At 44.3% G+C, this 23236-nt stretch overlaps 2 protein-coding genes across 3 annotated transcripts in view; both read right to left on the reverse strand.

The window, feature by feature from the left end:
* LOC147028256 (uncharacterized) overlaps positions 1-14413 on the reverse strand; it is a 64192-nt gene extending 49779 nt beyond the window's left edge. Inside the window, exon 1 of the mRNA XM_085878507.1 lies at positions 11905-14413. Coding sequence (XP_085734633.1) covers positions 11905-14133 — 2229 coding nt within the window. The 5' untranslated portion in view covers positions 14134-14413. The remainder of the gene's footprint in view (positions 1-11904) is intronic.
* A 1335-nt stretch (positions 14414-15748) lies between these two features.
* The window catches only part of LOC147028257 (phosphatidylinositol transfer protein beta isoform-like), a 54844-nt gene continuing 47356 nt past the window's right edge, over positions 15749-23236 (reverse strand). For both annotated transcript variants that reach the window (XM_085878508.1, XM_085878509.1), the window contains 6 exons: positions 17965-18036; positions 17804-17887; positions 17643-17720; positions 17127-17237; positions 16529-16651; positions 15749-16210 (listed from right to left, as the gene is read on the reverse strand). In XM_085878508.1, the coding sequence (XP_085734634.1) occupies positions 16160-16210; positions 16529-16651; positions 17127-17237; positions 17643-17720; positions 17804-17887; positions 17965-18036 (519 nt within the window). In that variant the 3' untranslated portion in view covers positions 15749-16159. The remainder of the gene's footprint in view (positions 16211-16528; positions 16652-17126; positions 17238-17642; positions 17721-17803; positions 17888-17964; positions 18037-23236) is intronic.

A 23236-nucleotide genomic window follows, 5' to 3' on the forward strand; every position in this document is an offset into this window, starting at 1 on the left:
ATTGCATTGAAATCCATTTCATTGCCACGCACAACTAGAGAGTTCATAGAACACATTACACCCCATGCTGTCTTGAGAAACAAGAACATGAGCTGCGTCTACGAACGGCAAATTGGATTATTTGTGATGACATAAAATGCTGGAATATTGTCCAAGTACCGCTAAATGGAAAGGTTTTGAAAGTGGCGAAAGGCGATTGTGTCCTGCAGTGTTCAAGTATAGTATGGTATACATTTTGATTGAAATAAAATATAGATTTTAAAGCCTGTCTAAAAAGAAACTTCTGAATTTTTCCACCTTTGATGCAGCATCTTATACACCACTTTATTTTACAGGTTACATGCCTGGTGTTGGCTTAATGGTTAGGGTGGTGGGCATGGGATCTGAGGATCCTGAGTTCAAATCCTGCTCAGCTGTTGAATTAATACCAGGTGGGGTTGACTCTGCCTGTCAGCCTTCCAAGGTCGGCAAAATGAGTGCCAGCTTGCTGGTGTACTGTGTCGGAGTGGCAACCCATCCAGGATTGTGCCCATTAGCCAAGGAGACTGCTTAGGCAGCACCAACGCTCTGCACAGAGTATAGTCCCAATAGATGGATGGATTCATTCTTCGTGCCTGTTGTTTGTGTCCTTTATGACATCAGTAAAAACAGTAAGTATCCCATTTCGAATGATTTTCAATTTTGGACGACTGCCAGACAGGCAGACAGAGTAAATGAATTATCTCACTCCTCTCTGCACATGCGTAATCGGGACAAATTCAGAGCCAAACCAAAGTACTGATAAATTACAGGTTCGTTTTCCGATTCATGTTCAAAATATAAGATTCAATTGAAATCAAGCTGTTCTTCGATCACAAACTGACATTTGTAGTCAGAAGGACAGACAGAAGTGAACCAAATGCTTAACCCCGCATTTCCCTTCATGTGCGCGGGGTAATTACATTCGTCTGAACCTTCAAACCCGACCGAGATCCATCAATCGTTATTGCCCTTCCATTACCACGATCAGCCTACGAGTCGAGCCCCGAGGATCGGTGGTCGAATCCTGCATGACAATTTTTTGAGTGTGCACATGAAACTTGACAATGTTTTTCTGTCTCTCAGGTTTGCTCTACTGCCAATCTGTTGCCCCCCCCCCCCCAATCCCCCTTATTTACTTTAGTAACCCTTTCAGAGCATGATGTTAGTGTACAATGAAATTTACAATGACTCAAGAAAAGATGATTGGAATAGAGTCATAGTTTTACAGTATAACTACAGGAACTGTGACTCGTGTAAAGTGTCGAGTCACAGATCCCGTAGAATATTCGTCCTGCCGACTTTTGTCTTTCTCATGAGTACTCTTGGCCCAACGTACATCTGCAAAAAAACATCTCTCAAGGTTATACTGGACAGCAACGGTCTCAGCCTTTCCTAATAATTGGAAAGGACAATTTTCAAATCCCATGCCCCATCTCCAGGTCATTGGCTGTTCTTTCTAAAGCTTCCTCTTTAATTTAATCTATGGATAGTAAACACACCTCCGGACAAACTTTAGTAATTTTTGGGACAAATATTGTTAAAGCCATACATGATGAGTTGCTGTTAGGGATGGGTAGATGGTATAATTATAAAGTTAAGAAGAAAAAAAAGAGAAGGGGAAAAGGTGAGTTTGGGGGGAAGTGTAGAGGAACAGAAAAGGATGTTGGGAAGACGTAAGATTAAGTGTAAAGCTGAGGAAAGTAAAGGAAAATGTATGGCTAATAAGGTGGAGGTGAGGTGGTTGCATGGGTATATGTGGAGGAGGCGAGCACGAATGGATTAACGCGTGTTCACATGTGCAGCAAGGCGGGTTCCATTTCCGAATCCCAAGTTCGATGACATGAACAACGGATGCCAGAACTAGAATGAAGAGACGAGCTGTTGAAAGATCAGTGTAAATCAGAGCTGCACATATGTGACGGGATACGATATTGGTTATGGGTTTGGGAGGCAACATGGAAGGCAGAGGTAAAGAAATAGAGCGGGATATAAATTATAGAAGAGGTCAAGTAGAAAGAGGGGAATGCACCATTCTGCATCGCCCTGAAACCAGCTGCGATGGTCTGTGAGAGGTGTGCTCGGCTCCGTGCACATGAGCAATGAAAGAGCATGAGGAGGGTGTGGCGAGTTAAAATAGGTTTCTGTCAAATATGAATGAGGAGCAGGAAGATGAGGAAGTGGGAGTGGGTGAACGTTGTGGCAAATGGACAAAGATGCAAAGCGGGTAGTTTTTTATTGTGTAGTGGAGGTGGGTAGGAGGGTGAAGGGAAGAGGGACTGGGGAGCATGTTGGAAACGGGGAGGACGGACACCGACACACACAGATCACAGCATGGTGTGTTTGTAAGAACCTCATTAAAAATAATAAAAATAATAATAATTATAATAATAATAATAATAATAATAATAATAATAATAAAATACACACACACACACACAAAATGCCATTTTGAAAATGAAAAGCTTACTAAAACAAAGCAAAACCAAAAATTTACATAAAACTTCACTGGTGCAGTGCAACTTGTGTCAACATTTAAATGACAGTCGCACCCACATATTGCCAAAGTTTTGCAAGGTGTGAGAACCGCAATGCAAAACTAAACAACACTGCGTCATTTCACATGACCTTTTCCAAACTTTAAACTAAACTCGAAGAAAAGTTATTCAGCAGCCAACAAGATGCTGAAGGAAGCTCAAACGGAAGAAAAAGTTCAACGCAGATCAGATATCGCGCAAAGAGTATCGTCCCGCAAGACAAGTTGCAATCACGTCTCAGGTTCCAGGTTATATTATCTATTTATACAATTTGCATGTTCGTCGTGGCAGTCATTTCGTTTTGCCTTACAGTTCTAACCTTGTTTATTTATATAATTTATTTAATCCAGTCTACATTAAATCACATCCAGAATATCTATTTAACCAGATATATAGAAAGCTTAAATATACAAATGTATTTGTGAAAGGTAAAAGGGTTGTTGCCTTGATGTATATATTGATCGAAGGGATCATGGCCGAGCTTATCACAGTCGGTAGACTCTGTATGGATGGCCCAGTGAAACTTCCTAAACCACCTATCGTTCTTCTTCGTCAGTTTAAGCCTGAATCCACTGGTTGAAACTTCGTTATTCAGCGAGGATAACTCAAAATTGGCTCGAGTTCAGCAAGTGATTTTAGCACAAATCAACTTCACTTTATCCCACGAAGGGCCACATCAACAGCATGTCCTTAACTACAAGTTACCTGCAGCAGTCAGTGTAGCTGGATTCAGAATTCGTTTACTTGTCTACTGTTCTGATGCAATTTCCCACTCGCCCTTTCAAGCAAAAAGACAGACAATTACGAAGACACATGCACACAGCAGCAGGAGGAGGCCATTGGGGTCATCATGGCTGCACTGCACCCACCTCGTATCCATCACCCATCCACACGCAAGCTACCTACAAGTTCTGTCGATATCCCCATGCCCCAAAATGCATATTTATTTGAGTATGGGTGTGTGTGTGTGTGTGTGTGTCCTAAGTAAATGTTAACTTGTTTTGCCAACCCCATGTGTGCAATAGAAACAAACAAACAAACAAAATAAAACTTGCAAAAGGATTACAAGGTAAAATTATAAGTGTGGTGGGCCAGCCAGCATTTAGTGACAGCAATGTAACCAAGATGAATACAGGTGAGAGCACGAGTGCACAATCACCAGGGACACACTAGGGGGTGAGCCCTGATGGAAATCCTGAGGTGAGGGGAAAGGGTTTGAGGGGTGAGAAGTGAGAAGAGGTGAGAGGTGAGAGGGGAACCGATAAAAATGAGAAAGGCGAATGAGAGGTCTTTCATGGTTCGGAACACTGATCACAGGACACAAACAAGGTGTGAGGAGAACCAGCTAATTGTTGCTGAACCGTGTCAGGTGTACATTACACCTGTCTATTGGCTGTGGTTGTGATGGATGGTCTTTGCGATTGTTACCCCCCCCCCCTTCACCCCACCCAAGCCTCAAAATTATTCCTTCAGCTTTCTGGATTTATACAGATTCCAACACTGTGTATATCATTAGAAACAACATGTACCGTGTTATTATTATTATTATTGACAATACATGTACATAGTTAAATACTATCATTATGTTATTAATGTTAACAAGTACGACTGTAATATATGCATCATTTGAGAAGCACTCAAACATAGGGAATAAATGGCAGCAAAGTACACACGCAATATCATGTCCACACTTTCAACAAAACAAAATTAAAAGGACAGAAACGAGCATAAAAATATTCTAAAAAGGATGCAAGGACCGCATTGTGAAAAAGAATGCAAACACGGGAGGGAAGGTAGCAAGAAAATATGCAAGATCCATCTCTACATCTTTTTCCACTTAAAAAAACCCACCAAAAAAAAAAAAAAAACCAGAGAGTGAACAGAAAAATTAATCTCAGCTATATCAATCATACGTAATCAAATAAATCAAATAAAAGGTCTAGGTTCTTGTGGAACCCTGAAGTTGAAACACCACCAAGTGCATTCCCAAGTACTACATGAAGCTGTTGAAAGAGGTGTGCTTTGAGGATGTCAAAATTCATGTGGACCCTCAACTGTCTGGAGAAAAGTACAAGAAGACGTACACTATGTAAGAACGTTTACGAGATAGCCGTGAAATATGAACTATCAAAGAAAGCATAGCAGGATTACAATGATCAACAAGAAAAAGAGCAAATCAGAGATTGCAAACCCTCGCCAGGACTTCTTTTGAGTGGTGTATTTTTATAGGTTTTCAGGTAAATCCAATATGGCTGCCAAACCATGTGACCTATGACGTCATATGTGACTTTTGTTCCTCATGGATAGGTGGTCACATGTGTAAAGTTTCACCTCGATCTTTTCAGCCATTTCAAAGAAGATTTTTGAAGGTTGTTTTTTTTTTTTTAAAACAATACGGCTGCCGAATCATATGACCGATGACATCATGAATTTGTTTTTTCTGTGGACCATTTTATCCCACAATGACCCTCAAAAAATTTCATACTGATAGGAAGTGGCGTTCCACATATGCAATTATGACGTCATAACGAGGGCACCTATGACGTCACAAAAAATAAATAGTCTCACACATTTCCCATGAGGAGTACTTGCTGTGTGCCCCAAGTTACAATTTTTTCCTTGTTGCGGTTTCAGAGATACAGAGGTCCAAAGGTTTTCCATTTTTTTTCCAATATGGCTGCCACACCACGTGACATGTGACATCATAATTATCATTGAAAAATTATACAGGAGTAGTCGCACCAATGGTGAAAATTGTCTCAATCCGACAAACGGTTGCAGAGAAAAACACGAAAGTTCTGTGCGGACAAACAGACAGACAGATAGACAGAGACAGACAGACAGAAAAACAAACAAACAAACAAACGGACCCAAATGCAATACCCTCTCCGAATCCTTCGGCGAGGGTAATTACCAATTGCTTTAACAATGCACCGCAGCTATCACAACAAAACTACTTGCGGTTGGTGATGAGGCTGTAGCAGTTTGGACATGACTGGATAAATAACAAGAGTTCATAGAACACATTACCCCACACAGTCTTGAGAAACAAGCACATGGGCAGGGTCTGCGAGTGGAAAATTTGATCGAACGAGATGATGTAAAATGCCATCAACATAATATTGTCCAAGTACTATTAAACGGAAGGTTTCTTTTCCTATTTTTTCAAAGTGCCAAAAAAGGCGATTTGTGTTCTGCAGTGTTCAGTATGTAATTCAATTGAAATAAAATAAAGATTTTAAAGGTTGTCAAAAAAAAAAATTCAGAAGTTTTTAGCGTCATTGATGCAGCGTCTTTTACAGCCCCTGATTTAACACATTACATTAGTAATTAGTTATTCATGCCAGTTGTTTGTGTCCTTTATGACATCCTTAAAATTTGGATGAAACTTGGTTGACAGGTTGGGTGTGTGAAGGACGAATCGATTCGATTGTGGTGAAGATCCGAATCCGGATACGAGAATTTAAAAAGTTTTTTTTTAATTCATTCGTCACCATTGAGGAATGGAGCCATAAAACGATATCTAGTACGGTATCAAAAAGTGATGATAAAACGAGGTAGACGAGTTGGTTAGTTGACAAGAACAAGCCGAGTAAATGTTGGTTCAGGTCCGGATCCAGACCCAACCTTTCAGTGGGATACAAAACGTAAACTAATCAGCCTGGTGGAGGTATGCGCTCTCCCGAGTGCCCTTCTTGTATTCTCGTGCAACCATCCCTCCCTAGTTTGGATTGCCCATCCCCACATCCTTTTAACAAATTTATATAAATACATTTACGCTTTACATACGTTTCAGGTAGCACAAAGACGTTGGTAGACACAAGTGTACCTTTAAATTAACTACTGCACAAGGACATTAATAGACAATGGGCGAACACTCTTGGTACATGGCATTTGAACCTGGGTTCCATGAATCATGAATCAGGAATTCAGATGAGAACACCAACAGGCAAGCCTTTCCTTCAAGATCCAGGTCTGTGCTTGTTGGAAATATTTGTTTTACATTTCCACAGCATAATGAGACCTGCTGGTCTTCGTTGATTTGCGCTCGTCTGAAAGCAAGTTGAGAATTCGCTCAATTCCTTGATGAAACAACATGCTGTGAAAGGTGCAAGTTCTGTCGGTCATTTGGCGACATCTCTGCAGCACTGTATATAGTTGATTGAAAAGCATTATTGCAAATATTCTGCATGGAATTAGGCAAAGGCAAAGATCTCCAGGAATCAATATGTTCGATGCATAGTCAAACATATATCCCTGGTGTTGGCTTAATGCTTAGGGGAGTGGGCTTGGGATTCTAGGATCCTGAGTTCAAATCCCGCTGAGCTGTTGAATTAATACCAGGTGGGGTTAACTCGGGCTGTCATCCTTCCGAGGTCGGCAAAATGAGTGCCAGCTTGCTGGTATCCTGTGTCGGAGTGGCGACCCGTTCAGGATTGTGCCCAATAGCCAATGAGACTGCTTTGGCAGCACCAACGCTCTGCACAGTGTGGTCCCAATGGATGGATGGATAGATAGTCAAACATGTGCAAATGCATCAAAGAAAATCATGTTAAAATAAATAAATAAATAAATAAAACAAACAAACAAACAAAAAAAGAGCTTACGCTTACTTTTCTTTTTGATCAAAGGCAGAGCTTCACCCCTTCGACCAAAACCTTTTCCATGACCAGTTTCTAGACAGTTTGACGTTGGCAGTAATCGTGCTCACTCCCATTTCCAGCACCGACTTCGTGTACAAATCTCATGACATGGGTGTACAAATCTCCAATCGTGTCTTAGTAAAACGTGCAGTGATCTCCCTTGCCCGGGATTACTGCCCTGCTGTGAGTATGCTTTGTTGAAGACACAAACGCATTCTGCTCAATGTTGAGATGACAATTGTTCGAGGAAAATAAATTGTACCCCGTGTGGGTTTCTGTGTATGACCAGAGTGTATATAGTCTTTCACAAACCAGTTGGAAAAGCCTGACGTTTGACTGAAGGTGGTAGAAGTATCAATTTGTAATTTGGTCAGGTTGCTAGGGATAACTCGTTTACTCTTCCTGAAAGAGAGTGGGATCTTTAAAGTCCACCAACAACCAGTGCTGGAAGATCGGCCCTCCAGATGAACAATCTACTCATGGATGGCGCACACACTGATGCCTCACCCTGAATGCGAAACACCTGGGTGACAGTTTATAGCTGAGTCGAGATTCGATCCACGGCTCGGCAGCCCAAAGCCAAGTGCACATACATCGAGGTTCCTCCAACCTAAATATATCACACTTGCCTCAAAGCTGTCTATCCTGGGTTTGAATGTCATCCCAGCTAAAAAAAATAAAAACAAAAAATAAGTCATCCTGGTGTTTCACAGGCAGGATGATTCACCAATGTGACTTCCATCGGATGGACATTAAACTGGGCGTCCCGTCTGCCACCATTACTTGGTGGTTGTTACAGATACCACGGCGTCCTTCACGACGAGTAGGTGAGCTATCGCCGGTACCATGGGAAAGTCTACATTTCTGCTCCAACCCACAGGTGGCACTGCATCAGTGGCACAGCTGCATCCCCAGCAAGTAATGCTAACCACAGCCATGATGCATATGAAAGAATATGTGTGTGTGTGTGTGTGTGTGTGTGTGTGTGTGTGTGTGTGTGTGTGTGTGTGTGTGTGTGTGTGTGTGTGTGTGTGTGTGTGTGTGTGTGTGTGTGTGTGTGTGTGTTATAAAAGGATTGTATGCGTTTCTGTTACCCCACCCCGATCGTAATCCTTTTTTCTCCTGCCCTCCCCCTTTCACAAAGCTAACTCTTCTCTTCGGTGTTATCTGGTGAGATCTATATTTTTGCTCATTGATTTCATCTGGTTCTATCTTACATGTCTGCCGATGCTGTATCCTCCATATCTTGCATCCAGTCGGAACAATGTTGCCCATGTCGCCCATAGCAACCAAGGTTGTGCTTTGTTAGTAGAGATGGCTTCTTGGACTCTCAATATCCACTCCCCCATTCCTTTCCTCCTAAAGTATATAGGAGTCATATAGGTAGTTAAATTTAATCACAAGGTCACAAGTTCAAATCATCATGCTCCAAGTCTCATCCTCAACCTGCAAGGATTACATCTTGCACTCCCAACTCCTTCCCTTTCAACAATCATTTATTTTACAATCATCTCTTTCAATCCAAATCTCATTGAAGGATATGGGCATTTAAAATGGTAAGGCAATGACAACATGTTAGCATAACAAGCTACCAAGGGTCAAGAACAATATTGTCTGCCCATTACTTTTTTTTGTATACCTTGTCGAGGCTCGTATGAGAGCTAACACATGACACACAGCAAGGGGGCATGAGACGAGAGGGGAGGGAGTGGGAAGGACAAAACAGTCCAAAAACAGGACAAAACAGAAGGACAAAAAAACAAAACAGAACAGAGACATTAGGAGATCTGTGGAAGGGAGAGGGATGGGGCGGGGAACACGGGGAATACAAGATGGACATTACAGGGACTTTCAGGAAGGAAAGCAGGGAATTTAAAGGAGGTGGGTTTGGTTTGGGGTGGATTAACGGGGGTAGAAAAGATCGAGGATTTGGATGGGGGATGATAAGAGGTAGTGGTGAACAGCTGTTTTGAAGGCCTGGAGGGAAGAATGGGATTGAACAGAGTGAGGGAGTTTATTCCAAAGGTGGGAAAAAAAAGAGCAATGAAAGAGTGAAGGTGAGCAATGATTCGTGATTTTGGTAGATTTACCAGAAGGTGGTTGTTGGTGGACCTTGAGCACCCTTCGGAAATGTGGTGGGGACAAATCGCAGAGAGAGAGAGAGAGAGCAGGGGGGGCAAGGCTGGAGAGGAGACGGTAGAAGACAGAAAGACCACCGACCAACCTGCGGTGATTGAGTGAGAGGCCCAAAGACTCAGCTTCATTGCGGGAGATGCCGATGATCTTAAATGCCCTGGTTTCGACAGCGTGAAGCCGAGAAAGGTGGGAGGCAGGAGCACCAGCCCAGAGGGGAAAGCAGTACTCCATCAGGCTACGGACAAAAGCTTTGTAAGTGGTCAGGAGCTCAAGAGGGCCGAGGAAGGACTTAGCACGACGGAGGATTCCCAGTCGGCGACTGGCTTTTGAGGCGAGGTTGGAAATGTGACTTTCCCAGGAAAGGTCATGGCAGATAGTGAGACCTAGAAGCTTGAAAGAAAAGACTTCTTCCAGAGGATTGTTGAGAAAGTGGATGGGGGGGGGGTGTTCTAAACGGTCCTTTCTGAGAGAGATAGTGAGAATGTGAGATTTGTCTGGATTGAAAGACATGTTCCATGTGTTGGACCAGTTTGTGATTTTCCCCAGATCTGCAGTGAGCGAAGAAGCTGCTGCTTTTAACGGTTAAGTTAATCTCGTGACATCTTTGCTGCCATAAAGGGGAGCAGGATGGACCGTTATTATTTGGCAAATCTGATTCCATGTCAGATCGAGTGGACACCATAGGCAGCTTATTACTGAATGCTAACAGTACATGTTGAATCCCAACCTGGCCCAGTGGCAGCAGGGGGTGCTTCATCTCAAAGTAAGCCATCCTTTGGAATGGGACGTTAAGCTCAGCTATCGGCTCTGCACTTGGAATGTGGAAACGATTCTTTTTTTCCAACACCCGATATCTTTCAAAAAAAAAAAAAAAAGAGTAGATCAACCAAGTTATCTGCACATTGCATCTGGGAGTGCAGAGCATGTATTAAGGAAAGAGTGCGTGCCACGCTTGATGGTGTGCACAAGGACATTCAGCAGGAGGGTCCGTCTGCCAGCATTGGTCTTGTTCATAGACGTTAAAGATCCCACAGTGTCTTTCACAGAGTCGGCGAGTTATCTCTGGCACGCTGAACTTCTGCTCCATTCAGTCCAACATCATGACTGTCCAACCAGTTTGTGAAAGACTGGGGCCAAAAACGTTCACAGGCCGACTACGAGAGAAGTTGGAAATAATTGGGGATGTTAAAGAAATAGTGTAGGTGGTAGACAAGGGAGGAGGAGGGGTAAATGCAGACATTAACAGGAGTAGTGGGTGGGAGTCGGGAGGGACATATGTAATCACACGGTGGTGGAAGAGTGGTGAAGGAGGAAGAGAAAGAAAGGAGATTATAAATTCCACCATTCTTCTTCTTCTTGCATATGGCAGCTTAGCTGCCGGGGAAGCTATCATTTCTTGGAAGCGTGACTGTCGCTGATGCAGTGCCCCTCCACCAGGACACACACTGGTACTCATTTCGCCAATCTCGGAAGGATGAAGGGCTGAGTCAACCCCCTGGTGTATTAATTCAGTGGGCCAACGGGGCTTGAACTCAGGACCCGAGGATCCCAAACCGCCACCCTAACCACGAAGCAAACACCAGGCTTATTCCACCATTAATGCATACATAATAAATAGATAGTAAGGGAATTATGGGCTCCATCGTTTTTGACGACACACATATCCAAATTAAACCTCTACCAACGACGTGTGCAGGCAGACGGGTCCTCCGGCTTAACGGCCACCCGATGAAAGGCACAAATATTGATGCCTCGCCCTATATGTGAAACACCATGGTGACAGGTTAAAGCTGGTTTGAGATTCAAACCCAGGTTGGGAAGCTCAAACGCGAGTGCATGTACCTACTCGGCTCCATTAAACTAAATATCACACTCATATCTGAGCTGTCTAGCCTGGGTTCAAATGTCTGACAAACAGACAGACAGACAGACAGACAGACAGACAGACAGACAGACAGACAGACAGACACACACACACAACTTTGAGCAATTATTTAATAACCATCTCTCCTTCACTTACAAACCCCAAAAATGCAGACAAAACTTGCACACACATTCATGATGTTTGCAGTCGGAGTATTGTTATTACGATTCCAAAATCCATTGTTTGTATTTTCCTCTATTTGTTGGCACCCTCTCCGGACCAGCCGATCCTCCCGCAAATAAATTAATTCCAAAAAAAAAGCCCACAAAGTACAGTGCTTAATAAAATAAACAAACAGTCCGAGCATATCCAAGGCAACGGCACAAACATGAAAGTTGTTACGTTGCTTAAGCACAAAGATCATGTACTCCACTGCCAAACACATCACCCAATCCACTCCAACCGATGACGACGACGTCACAGGTATGAAAAGAAAAAAAAAAATGTGTCAGAAAGGCAGTATTGGTGAATAAAAACAAAAGTGGTACCATGTGCCCAATTAATACCAATAAAGATTTGGTCATTTCCAATGGGTTCCCAGGTGTATATATGTATCCGTTCATTAGACAAAACTGTGAAAGTCCTGTTGAAATTGTAAAATTGGTGATGTAAGGTAATGTTTTGGCTCGGTGTGTTCAATACTTACACAATGCAGAGCGGGTCCATGCCAGCTATACCCAGCTCCTGATCTGTCGGCGTACCACACTGGAGCCTTCCCCTCGCCGTCCAACATCCCAAACCCCACAGCACTTTCAGCAGGTCGAGGAAGACTGCGTGGTATACCGTCGCCGACGATCTGCACGTGAGTGGGATCCATCGATGTCATCTGCGAGCATGCTGGACCCACGGTGCGATGGTCTGGGGGCATGAGGGCAGCTGAAGTGGGTGGAGTCCCTGCACCAACTCCTGGACCTTGCATTACCCCTACCCCGAGCTCTGGGTTACCTCCAGATACAGTTCCCTCGGCACAAAACTCCAACAGAGGGGAGGCATCACTTGGGGGAGACAGGCTCTGAATGCCACTGTCTAGAGAAGCCAGAAGGAGATCCGATGGCTTATCACCTGCACCGGCAGTCTCAGAAGGTGCGCCACCCCACCCTGGTGATCCGAGCCCTTCCCCTCCCGTTTCTCCGGATCCCCCCAGAATATCGTCCCCGGGAGCAGGAGTAAGTTTCACACCAGGACTGCCTGTACGCACACCACCCTTCCTACGACCTCGACCACGACCCCGTGTCGCTCGGGACTCCCCACGACCTGAGGACGGATCACCAGGTGAAGAGAGTCCACAAATTTCAGCAACAGCTCCAGGTGGTCCAGCACAGTCCGTGGTTCCAGTCTCTGAAACACGAGCACCCGGGGAGGTGCTGAGTGTCGGGGTCTCGTCCCTGGCAGGTGCGCTCTCGCCTCCTGGAACTCTGCCACGACCCTCGCTCTCCCCAGGAGGGGGTCTCTTACCATAGGTAACGTTGAGGCTGGGGGCACCCAGACTAGCGATCATGTTCTGGCAGGCTGTCGAAAGAGCAGCCAAACAACTTTGTCCATACGAGGCACCTGTATTCTCTTTGACCTCCGAGGAGCCACTGCCCCCATGACCAGCACCACTGTGCACAGCAAGTGGCCCCAAGGACAGACGGCATAGTTTTCCCGTGGAACTGCGACCTCGTGGCGCACCGGCAAGGTCTAGCGGTCCTGGACTATGAGGAAAGCAGCCGGAAAGAAGAAGCGGCGAAGAACGGAGTCCGAACTCCGCCTGTTGGTGCTGGTGCTGCTGCTGCTGCTGCTGCTGTTGCTGCTGCTGTTGCTGCTGCTGGAAGCCAGGACCAGGCATACAATAGGATTCTGGCGGAGCTTCAGTTAGGCCACGGCTCGAGTAGCCCTCGGAGGGAAGCCCATGTGAAAAACTTGACTGATTATGTTGCTGCTGCTGCTGCTGCTGCTGCTGCTGCTGCTTTGCACGGTTTGAAAGGGCCATTGCATCCTGCGACCGATAGAATCCACCGGGCATCCCAGATGCAAACATGTGCAGTGACTCTTGTGCCTCAGGAAGCTCACAGGGCGCGGCCTTCCCACGCCTGGAGGAAAGCGTATCCCCCCAGGTGCGGCCTCCGGAACCTGGGAGGCCATTTGGCGCTGCATCGGTCGGAAACTTGTGGCCAGGGAAGGCGAGGAAATCCGCCCGGGGTCGCTTGGCGGAGGCAGGGAATTCACCGGACCCACGATGCTGCTGCGCTGGTTCCCTGGCAGGATCAAAGCCAAGTTGCCCGTGCGTCCCGTACATAGCATCTGTGCTCGGCACCCCTGATTGCTGTATGAGTGCTGCTCCAGGACTATATGGGCCTGGAAAAGGCTGCGCTCCAAGACCATGGCTATAGTTTGCACCCTCTCCGGGCCAGCCGGGTTCCCTCCCTGGCGCACCCCGGTTTGCCGTGCCTGGTTGCCCACGAAGTTTCCCCGCCAGGTAGCGCACAGCATGCGAGTCTGTCGCCTCAAACCCACCTGCATCACCGGTCCCGAGCAGGGATCCTGGAGCTGCTGCCTCATAACCGGGGAAAGGTACCCGACAGGGCTCGGAGAGCGCGTACGGGAATGGCGCAGGGGTCGGCACCGAATGCGCTCCACGCCCGTAGAGTGTCCCATAGCCCTGCGTCTCAGGCTCGGTTGGGAGCACGGCCGTTGCAGCCCCTGGCGGCACATAAGGATCCCCGACGCCACCTGGGTAGCGCGGGTATCCTGTTGTTCCCGGGTAGTAGCAGTGCGTTTCGCATGGACACGGTGGCGGCCCCGAGGGCTCGGCGCAATACTGTGGCGCCCGTGGGGCCGGACCCCACGCTCGCTGCACCCCAACTCCCAGAGCCCACGCTTCACACGAGCTCATCACGAACTCGCTCCTTTCGCTCTCTCTGTCTCTTGTGGGACTCAGCGACTTGCCCGCAGTGCCATAGTCACTCTTTCGGACAAAAGAAAGGGCCGGTTATGCACGATCGAAGGGAGCACGAAAAGGAGCGAAGGCAGCGGCTCAGAGCTGAGCCGCCGAGGCCCGCGCTCCCTCCATCACTCCCTCCGCTCCTCCCTCTCCGCTTTTCCTTCTTTATCCCCCCCCCTCTCTCTCTCTCTCGCTGCAGATCGCCTGGAGCGCACCTGATGTTCTCTCATCCGCTCATCTCAACTTCACTCTTTTGCCCCCCCCTCACTCCACCAACCCTTTACCTCCCCTCCCCCTGCCCTCCTCCTACACATACCTCCCCAGCCACTCTCCTCTCCCCCACTTTCATTTCAAATTCCAATCGAAGAGCATTCTCCTTTTCAGCACACGTTAAGTGATCGAATTCCTGAAACATTCCCACCGTCTGAAAACCCATCATGACACCGTCTCTCCGTGATCTCAAAATACTTTGCATATTTCTCTCTCGCTTTTCAACCCTCGTTATATTTCTATCTCCAACAAAGATTTTACCCCCAAACACCAGCTCCCCTCTTTCTTTTTTTTTCAGCATACCTTCTGTCTTATCCTTGTCTGATCTTCCACCTGAACACCCGCGTCTACCTAACCGACCATCACTTGCCCCCTTCACCTCAAACACCAACCGAGCCTTCATCCGTGGGTCCAGCCCCCTTCAGCCTCGTTATTTTCGCTAGACTTTCACCTCATGCTGTACCTCACCTCACGACATCCACTTAACCCTCATTCTAGATGCCCCAAACTCCTCCCACAATCCTGTCCTATAATTTGATCTCGTTTTCATTTCACCTCTTTTCTAACCCCTATCCTTTATACAACCCCCCCCCAGCTCCCCATAATCTAAGCCCACTTACTTTCCCCCTCCCCCTCCTCAGTGTCCAATTACGCGTGCCCGCTTCGCCGCGGGAAATCAGCGGCACGCGGGGGCGATCGATCCGTGCGCCATCAATTCATCCCCTGCGTATCCGATTAAATATTCATCCGAGCTCGACCAAGCAACCTCCCCGCCTTCCTTCCGTTCTATGGCTGGGCTACCCACTCGCCGAGCCCGATATTTGGGGGGGGGGAGTACGGCGGGAAGAATCTTGGCCACAGCCGAACGCCCTCTGCGCCTTGTTCACGGCTGTCCCCACGATGTGGACCTCTTTGCGCAAATTGGATTAACATCGACTATTAATTACAGCAAGTTAAAAGTATATTGGGGGATTAGACGGCGTATAGCCGAAGCCGTGGGCTATTATGCAGTAATGACAAGGTCAATTAATTTGGCAGCAAGAACCGCATTTGGGCGCTTAGATTTACGTGCACCCAGATCTCTCACACCCTCCCCTTCATTCACATCCCGAGTACTTCTATCATCTGATCTAATAAAGATTCTCATCCACCACTGTTTAAAAAAAAAATTTAAAACCTGAAATTTACTATTATTCTCCTCGAAATTGAATGGCTTACATCATCAGTGGCAAATTGTTGCAGCGACCCTATTGTGGTGACAGTCCCATGACCCAAACATTGACAGGTACAAAGCATCTCACCCATCACTCATTATTTTATTGAATCAGAACACAACAGATGCATCATAGATCCTTTGCCACCATTTAAATCATCCCCTCTTTCACCAAAACCACCAAAAAGTCTGCTTTACACACCATTTTCCACCAACAAATTTAAAACCACATCGCCAGCTCTGGGCGCCCCCTGGCGACATACATTTTTGCAGGTCATGGGTTTGAAGTGCAGTCAGTTGATGAAGGAAGAGGAGTGGTAAGTTATAAGATGAGAAATAAAAAGTGTTTGAGGAAGAAGAAGAAGAAGAACAAAACAACAACAAAAAAGGTAACATCAACATGGACCCAATGGAATTTCTGGACCTTGCACAATGCCAGGATAGCTTTGGAAGTGATGGAACGCTTCGTAAAGTGCCAGTTTCAATGGCATGGCATCAATACTCATTCACGGCTATTGTGCCACGCACCTCGCCTTGTTTCCGCAGCTGTGGGACACGCAGTGAGGGGCAGTGAAGTCATCGACACTCTTGAACAAATTAGGCTCGGTGGGCCAAGTCAGGAACATGGCCATACAATATACTCTCACTAAAAAACAACAGGCTGACTCAGCAACCAGTAACCTGCGGTGGAATGAAGTTGCAAGAAGAATACTTGTATAGTAGTAAGGGTCAGAAAAACAAAAAGAACTAGTTTGCTGAAGATAATTCGGGCAATATTTTATGAAAGAAGTGACAAAGGAAAAAAACAAAACAAACAAAAAAAAGCAACCTTTAAACCCCCATCCCTCTTGCCACTCTACCCACCTCATCCAGGCAAGCCTGGGTTTCAGTCTCCATACGGCGGATATCATCCATGCTGAGGTCCACCCAGCGGTCTAGCCAACAGAAGAGTTGTCGGTGGAAATTTGTGAAGATGCGATCCTCTTGCTGAAAAAAGAAAAAAGAAAAAAAAAAAAAAGTAAACCATAGGTTTAAAATTATAACCAGGACAAATAACTGCTTTGCACATAATGCTTAGAATGTACAGAGCCACTTTAAAATGCCACTACCTGTTCTTCCCCACCCACACTTGGGTCCTGCCCTCATGCCTCAGGGCTGGCATGTGTTTATGGGTTCAGGGCGGTGGCTGTTCACACACAAATCCGGTTCGGGCAGCAAATAATGCGAATTTTCTTTTGCTCTCATGAGCCTGGGCTTTGGTCTTCGGGTCAAAGGTCCCTGCGTCGTCTTACAAACCGTATACGCGAGATGGTCAACGTTGCCAAAGATAGCATCACATTTAGGTTTCAAGCAGCGTCGTGCTCTTCGGCAAATTTTTTTTTTAAACCACAACTGTAAATGACATCCATGGGAGTGGTTCGGTGCATCGAACCAAATGAAAATTGGAGTAACACAGACACACCTTGTGAATAAATTTCTCAATCTTCTTCCGTAGGCCTGGAAACTTGAAATTCACTGTAACCAGCTTGTATGCACACATGTGTGGGCAGTTCGACAAACTCTCCAACTCCTTCTGCAGTCACAATTGGGGGGGGGGGACAAAAAAAAACATTTGCACAGCAAGAAAGGTACCTCAGAGCAAAATTGTAGTTATCAATCCTGTTATGCAATGGTCTCTTAAGGTTGTGTTTAACCCATAACATATCAGCTACTTTCCCTACTTCCCAAAAATAATGTTGCTCTTAGATTGTCAGATATGGATTCACTAAATTGCCCTTTGTCAGATAAAACCTGGGTGGCTCAATAATGACTTTCAAAGGAAGGATCTACATTTGCTTGTGCTGCCCAATTTCTTAATACCCTCAAGGAAAGTTAGGATAGGCCTCAACATGCTACTTGTGAAAAAGCAGTGACGCCCATAGCAATCCCTAACCAGATCGGATATCAAGAAAGGAGCTGGCAAGAATGCAAAATGTACCTGCCATCCAGGTCCCAGTGGTCCACGCCCAGTTTTTATAGACTTGAACAAAGAGGGATCTTCTTCTTTTTTGTAATCCTGAAATTGAAGAGCAAGCATGTAAATATCTGGGAAAGGTAAGAGGAGGTGAGGTGAACACCCATGGAAGATGAGAAACTCACCGAGGGCTGGACGACAGAATTGTCTCCGATGTTGATTGGAACAACTTCCACATACTTCCACACATTTGGTGGTAGTCCATGAACCTACCGAAAACAGGGATGTAATTTATCTATGCACCCGCAAAGAAAAACAAGACCGGCTCATGAAACAGTTTACTCACATTTTCTGTGTCACCAAGATCCGTCTTGTGCCAGGTTTCGATCTTGACAAAGAATTCTTTCATGAACGAATTCTAAGGAAGAGATCAGAGGTAGAAATGATAAACTGTGATGCTCAAAGTGAAGGAGCAAATGCAAATGAAAATCTAATAAGTAGAAGGGGAGAGGATTACAATTTCAAAATCAACATTGCAATATAGGAACTGATCAAATTATGGAGGTTAAAAGCTTCAGAAAAAAATAAAAACAAATAAAAACTAGAAGGGGAGCACTCGGTAGAGAGCAAAACCTCCGCCGCCAATACTGCTGGGTCACTTAAGTGAACCTGATATCCTATTCATTGTAGGTCAAAACGGATCAGACTCTACTGAACCACGATTGAATAAACTAAACTAGATCGAGGCGCATGTAGAAATGCCCAAAAAATAAAATCGAAATTTTTTTGAAAAAAAAGTTGCAAAATTTCTGGGTTTTTTTTTCTCTAACAATTTTTTTTGGGGGGGGGGGTGGAAATCACTTAAAACATGTAGAAAATGTAAAAAAATAATTCAAATATTTTTCAAATAAAATCGAAATTTTTTTGAAAAAAAGTTGCAAATTTTTTTTTTTCTCTAACAAATTTTTTTTTGCTTGGAAATCACTTAAAACATGTAGAAATGCAAAAAAAAAAATTCAAATATTTTTTCAAAATGGCCGCCATAGCGGCCATATTGGATTTTGGACCAAGTCCAAAATCTAATGGCATGATCCTTGGACCATACCTAATCCCCTCCACCAAGTTTCGTCGAAATCCGTCGAGGAGTTTTTCCGTAATACTGTTCGCAAACAAACAAACAAACAGACGGGTGAAAACGATAACCTCCGTCCATCTTCGATGGCGGAGGTTAATTACAATAAAAAGAAGAGCAACTTTCCAAAACAATCTGCACTTGTTTTTAATGAAAAAAAAATCAAACTTTTATTTACAGTGACCTGCAAAAATCAGTGGTTTCACTTAAAATTTAGCTCTCCCACTATCCAAGGAGTTTTAAGGTGCAACTCACTTGGTCAACCAACAAGCCAAACATGAAGACCAAGGAGCTTTCCGAAGAAGTCAAAGTGGTAGAGAAGCATCATTCAGGAGAGGGTTATAAGAAGATTTCAAAATCACTCATTATCCATTTGAGTACGGTGAAGTCCATCATTAAGAAGTGGAAGACGCATCAGACCATACACAGATCAGGTCACCCGTTCAAATTCTGCCGCTGGGCAAGCAGGAATCTGATTTGGGATGTCACTGATAATACAACGACTTTGAAAGATCTGTAAGGCTCTATGTCCGAGATGGGGTTCAGTCTTCATCGATCAACAATATCCCGCACCCTTCACAAAGTTGGCCTCGATGAATAGGTGGCAAGAAAGAAACCATTACTGAAGAAGACATATCTAACAGCTCGTATGGACTTTCCGAAAAAGCATCTTAATGATACTGCAAGCATGTGGAGAAACGTTTTGTGGTCATACGAGACAAAAATTTAACTTTTTGGTCTAAATTCAAAGCGTTACGTCTGGCGCAAGGCTAACACTGAACATCACCCAGTCACCACCATGAATGAATGATCTGGTTACTGTCAAGCACGGTGTTGGCAGCATCATGTAAGACTTGAAGATTCCAGTCCATCGATGATCCCCATCAAACTTGGCAGAACTAGAGCAATTTTCTCGTGAAGAATGGACAAAAATTTCACCATCTCACTGTGCAAAGCTGGTAGAGACCGATCCAACAAGACTCAGCATAGTCATTGCTGCAAAAGGTGCTTCCACCAAGTACTGACCTCAGGGCCTGAATGTTTTTGTAACCAATGAATTTTGATTTGTATATTTTTTTTGCAGGTATTTCTGGCATGTAACCTCCTTCAAGGCCCTGTCACACCTTGAAAATTTAGCCAGCGCATGCCTGACGTATGCAAAATTTGGCTAAAACGCTGGCACGTGTCAAATACGTTATGGGTAAGTTTGTATACGTTAAGAGCGCGCTGGCATATGTCGTAGTACGCTGGCATACGTCTTTGTACGCCGAGGTGTTAGACAAATTTTCCATGCTTGAAATTTTTCGACGTATGCCAGCGTATGACTCACACGTTCCGCATACGCTGGCCATAAGTTGTAGGCACGTTACGCGATCGTTGACACACCGACACACGTTACTTGTAAGTTACTCATAAGTCGAAACACGTCGAGGTAATGTTTAGCGTACCCGAAACTTATTTCTAACCTATGAGTAACGTGTTGTTGGCACGTTACGCGATCATTGACACACGTTACTTGTACGTTACTCATAAGTCGAAACACGTCAAGGTAATGGTTCGTGTCAGTGTTCCAGACTCCCTGTTTTTTTTTTTTGTTTTTTTTCTTCGGCATGACGGTGATGTTAACACTTCGATTTCTAGTACGGTTATAATATAATATAATTAATAGGCTGCCGTTCAACGATTTAAATCATAACCGCACTAGAAATCGAAGTGTCAACATCACCTTCATACCGAAGAAAGAAAAAAAAAACCAGGGAGTCTGGAACATTGACACTAACCATTACGTCGACGTGTTTCGACTTATGAGTAACGTACAAGTAACGTGTGTCAACGATCGCGTAACGTGCCTACAACTTATGCCAGCGTATGCGGAACGTGTGTCATACGCCGAGTACGTCGAGAAATTTTCAACATGCTGAAACACTCAATCATACGTTCTGTGTACGTATTATGACGTATGCCAGCATGCTCCGATGTCTGCTAACGTGCTCTTAACGTATACAAAACTTACCCATAACGTATTCGACGCATGCCAGCTTGGTTCGGCAAATTTTTCATACGTCGGCATACGCTGGCTAAAACGTCAAGGTGTGACAGCGGCTTCACACTTCGATGTCTCGTGCAGTTATGATTTGAATCGTCGAGCCGCAGCCTATGAATAGCCTACGCCACGTGATCGTCGGTGATACGCTGCCGCGCTATACATAAGTTAGACGATCGTTGGGCATAGGTTGTGAACGCCGACAACACGCTCAGCATTCGTTGGAAAAGTTATCTATATGTGATTGAAACGTTCTGTGTACGTTACTAACATGTTATGCATACGTCCAACACGTTATTATACGCCCAAAACTTAAAAAAACATTAATAGTTCAGCGTACGCCAGCGTTTTACATACATTTTGATACCTTGCCATACGCTGGCTAAAACGTCAAGGTGTGACAGGGCCTTCAGCCATAATAGTGTTTCATTTGATCTTCTCGGTTATGAATTAAAAAGTTCATTTGGAAAAATTATTTCTACATAATTTGCAATTCATCTGAATGCAGCATTGTTAGAAGGGGGGTGAATAGTGACTACTTTTGCAGGCCACTGTATGTATAAAATCAATCAATCAAATCAAATGCCTCTGTCTCAAGATAATGCAACACATAGCCATTAACTTCAGTTAGCTCAACAATTTAGAGAAACATCTCCAGAAAACTTGTGCAAGGTCTGCCAAATAATAAAAACAGATAATGCCTGGCAGACACACAAGAAATAATTCCATTATATTGTGTTGTCGTGTCACTCACTGCAATATAAACATGCCGAGCTGACACTATGCCTCAGTATATCTTCATATGGCTATCAAAATGCTGTGTATGGTTCAACGCAACCCACATCCCAGAAATGAAAACAAACAAACAAAAAAACCAACAAAAAATAAAAACAAAATGACAAACGGCACATTTAAAAAGTAAAAATTCCACGAAACTGTGCCATCAGGCGACCTTCATGATAATGCTAAAGTCAGGCAGTCGCACAGCTTTGATGCATCAAGCAACGCAAGTGACTCCTTGGAAAGTGGTTTCACTCAGCCAAGTCAAAGGAACATTTAAGCAAACATCACAAGGATAATGGGTTTATTAAACTCTCAGCTGTGTTGGACAAAAACAAAGATTGGCAGGATTTACTCAACAGAGAAATGGCTTTGCAATGCCTATATAGCTTTGATGCCTACTTGGGGTGAGAACTGTTGTCAACCTATGGGTTCTGACCCTATTTGGGGGCAATGAGTCATTTTTGTTCAGGTTTCAGCAAGTTGTTGTTAAAAAGTAAGAAAATAAAGCAAAAATAAAGATTACAAAAGAATACAACACTAAAAAGTCAAATAACTTCGTAATCAGACACTATATTCAGGTGTCATTTGTGGTCATATATGCACTGTCAATTAATTATCAGTGACAATACAGGGTCTGCACCTTCAACTCCAGCAAAGGTACTTGATTGCAACTGATTTTTTTTACCTTGCACAGCGTTTTGTGGCCATGATGGTATACATCGCAGGTGCAATCACCTCCACTCTATACATATATTACTGGTTCACAAAAAGTCACATATTAGCTATTATGACAATGGAAGCCTTGCCTGTATATGGCTGTTATTGGAACGCGACGCAAGTGAACAATGTAATGACATCTGGTTACTGGAGCAGTCAAGGTGTCACCAACGTTCCATGTGTGTTCGTTCTCCAAATTTTAGAGTAGCTGATGTTTCAAGGAAAAGGAATGCATTTGGAGGAATAGTTGTAATTATTAATTTCAGTAATGAAAACCCACAATGTGTCCCAATATTTACGAGAAGGGATGCTCAAACGTGCCGACAATAAATAAATTGCAAAGTATCATCAGCCAATTTTGCTCCATAAAATAACTATTTTGCATTCAATAATAATAATAATAATAATAATAACAATAAAAAACCCACCAAAAATTTCACGAACTTGTGAAACAGAATCAAGCGCAATCTTCCAAATGAATGACGAGGTTTATATATTCAGGTGGGGTCAAGTGGAGAGGTCAAAGACTTCTTTAAACAAAAACCATGACCAGCACCATTATTGTACAAGGATAACAGGTTGTCTCCCACCATAATCAATTGTATAAAACCAGTTAAAATAATTATATAATGAAGGCATAATTGCAGGCAAAGCATTCGATAATTTTGTCAAAAAAATTAAAAAGGGAGATGGGACCAGGTTCCTCCAACCCCCCCCCCCACTCCCCCCACTCTTAACACCTCTCTTCCCCCAACTCTCTCAAGATCCATCTATGCACTTATTTTTTGTGTGAATGAGTCAAATAGATAAATAAATAAGGATCAGGGCAACTTACATCTTCTTACAGTTGGCAATTACCTTTATAGACTAAGAAAAAGAGGTCGTTAACATTTAGCAGAACTCAATTTGCCATCTCCGTTACATTATGAAAAAAAAAATGTT

This window comes from Eptatretus burgeri, chromosome 4 (assembly GCF_056783735.1).
Source record: "Eptatretus burgeri isolate ZD-2024b chromosome 4, Ebu_testis_v1, whole genome shotgun sequence".
In the NCBI taxonomy this organism is placed as follows: domain Eukaryota; kingdom Metazoa; phylum Chordata; class Myxini; order Myxiniformes; family Myxinidae; genus Eptatretus; species Eptatretus burgeri.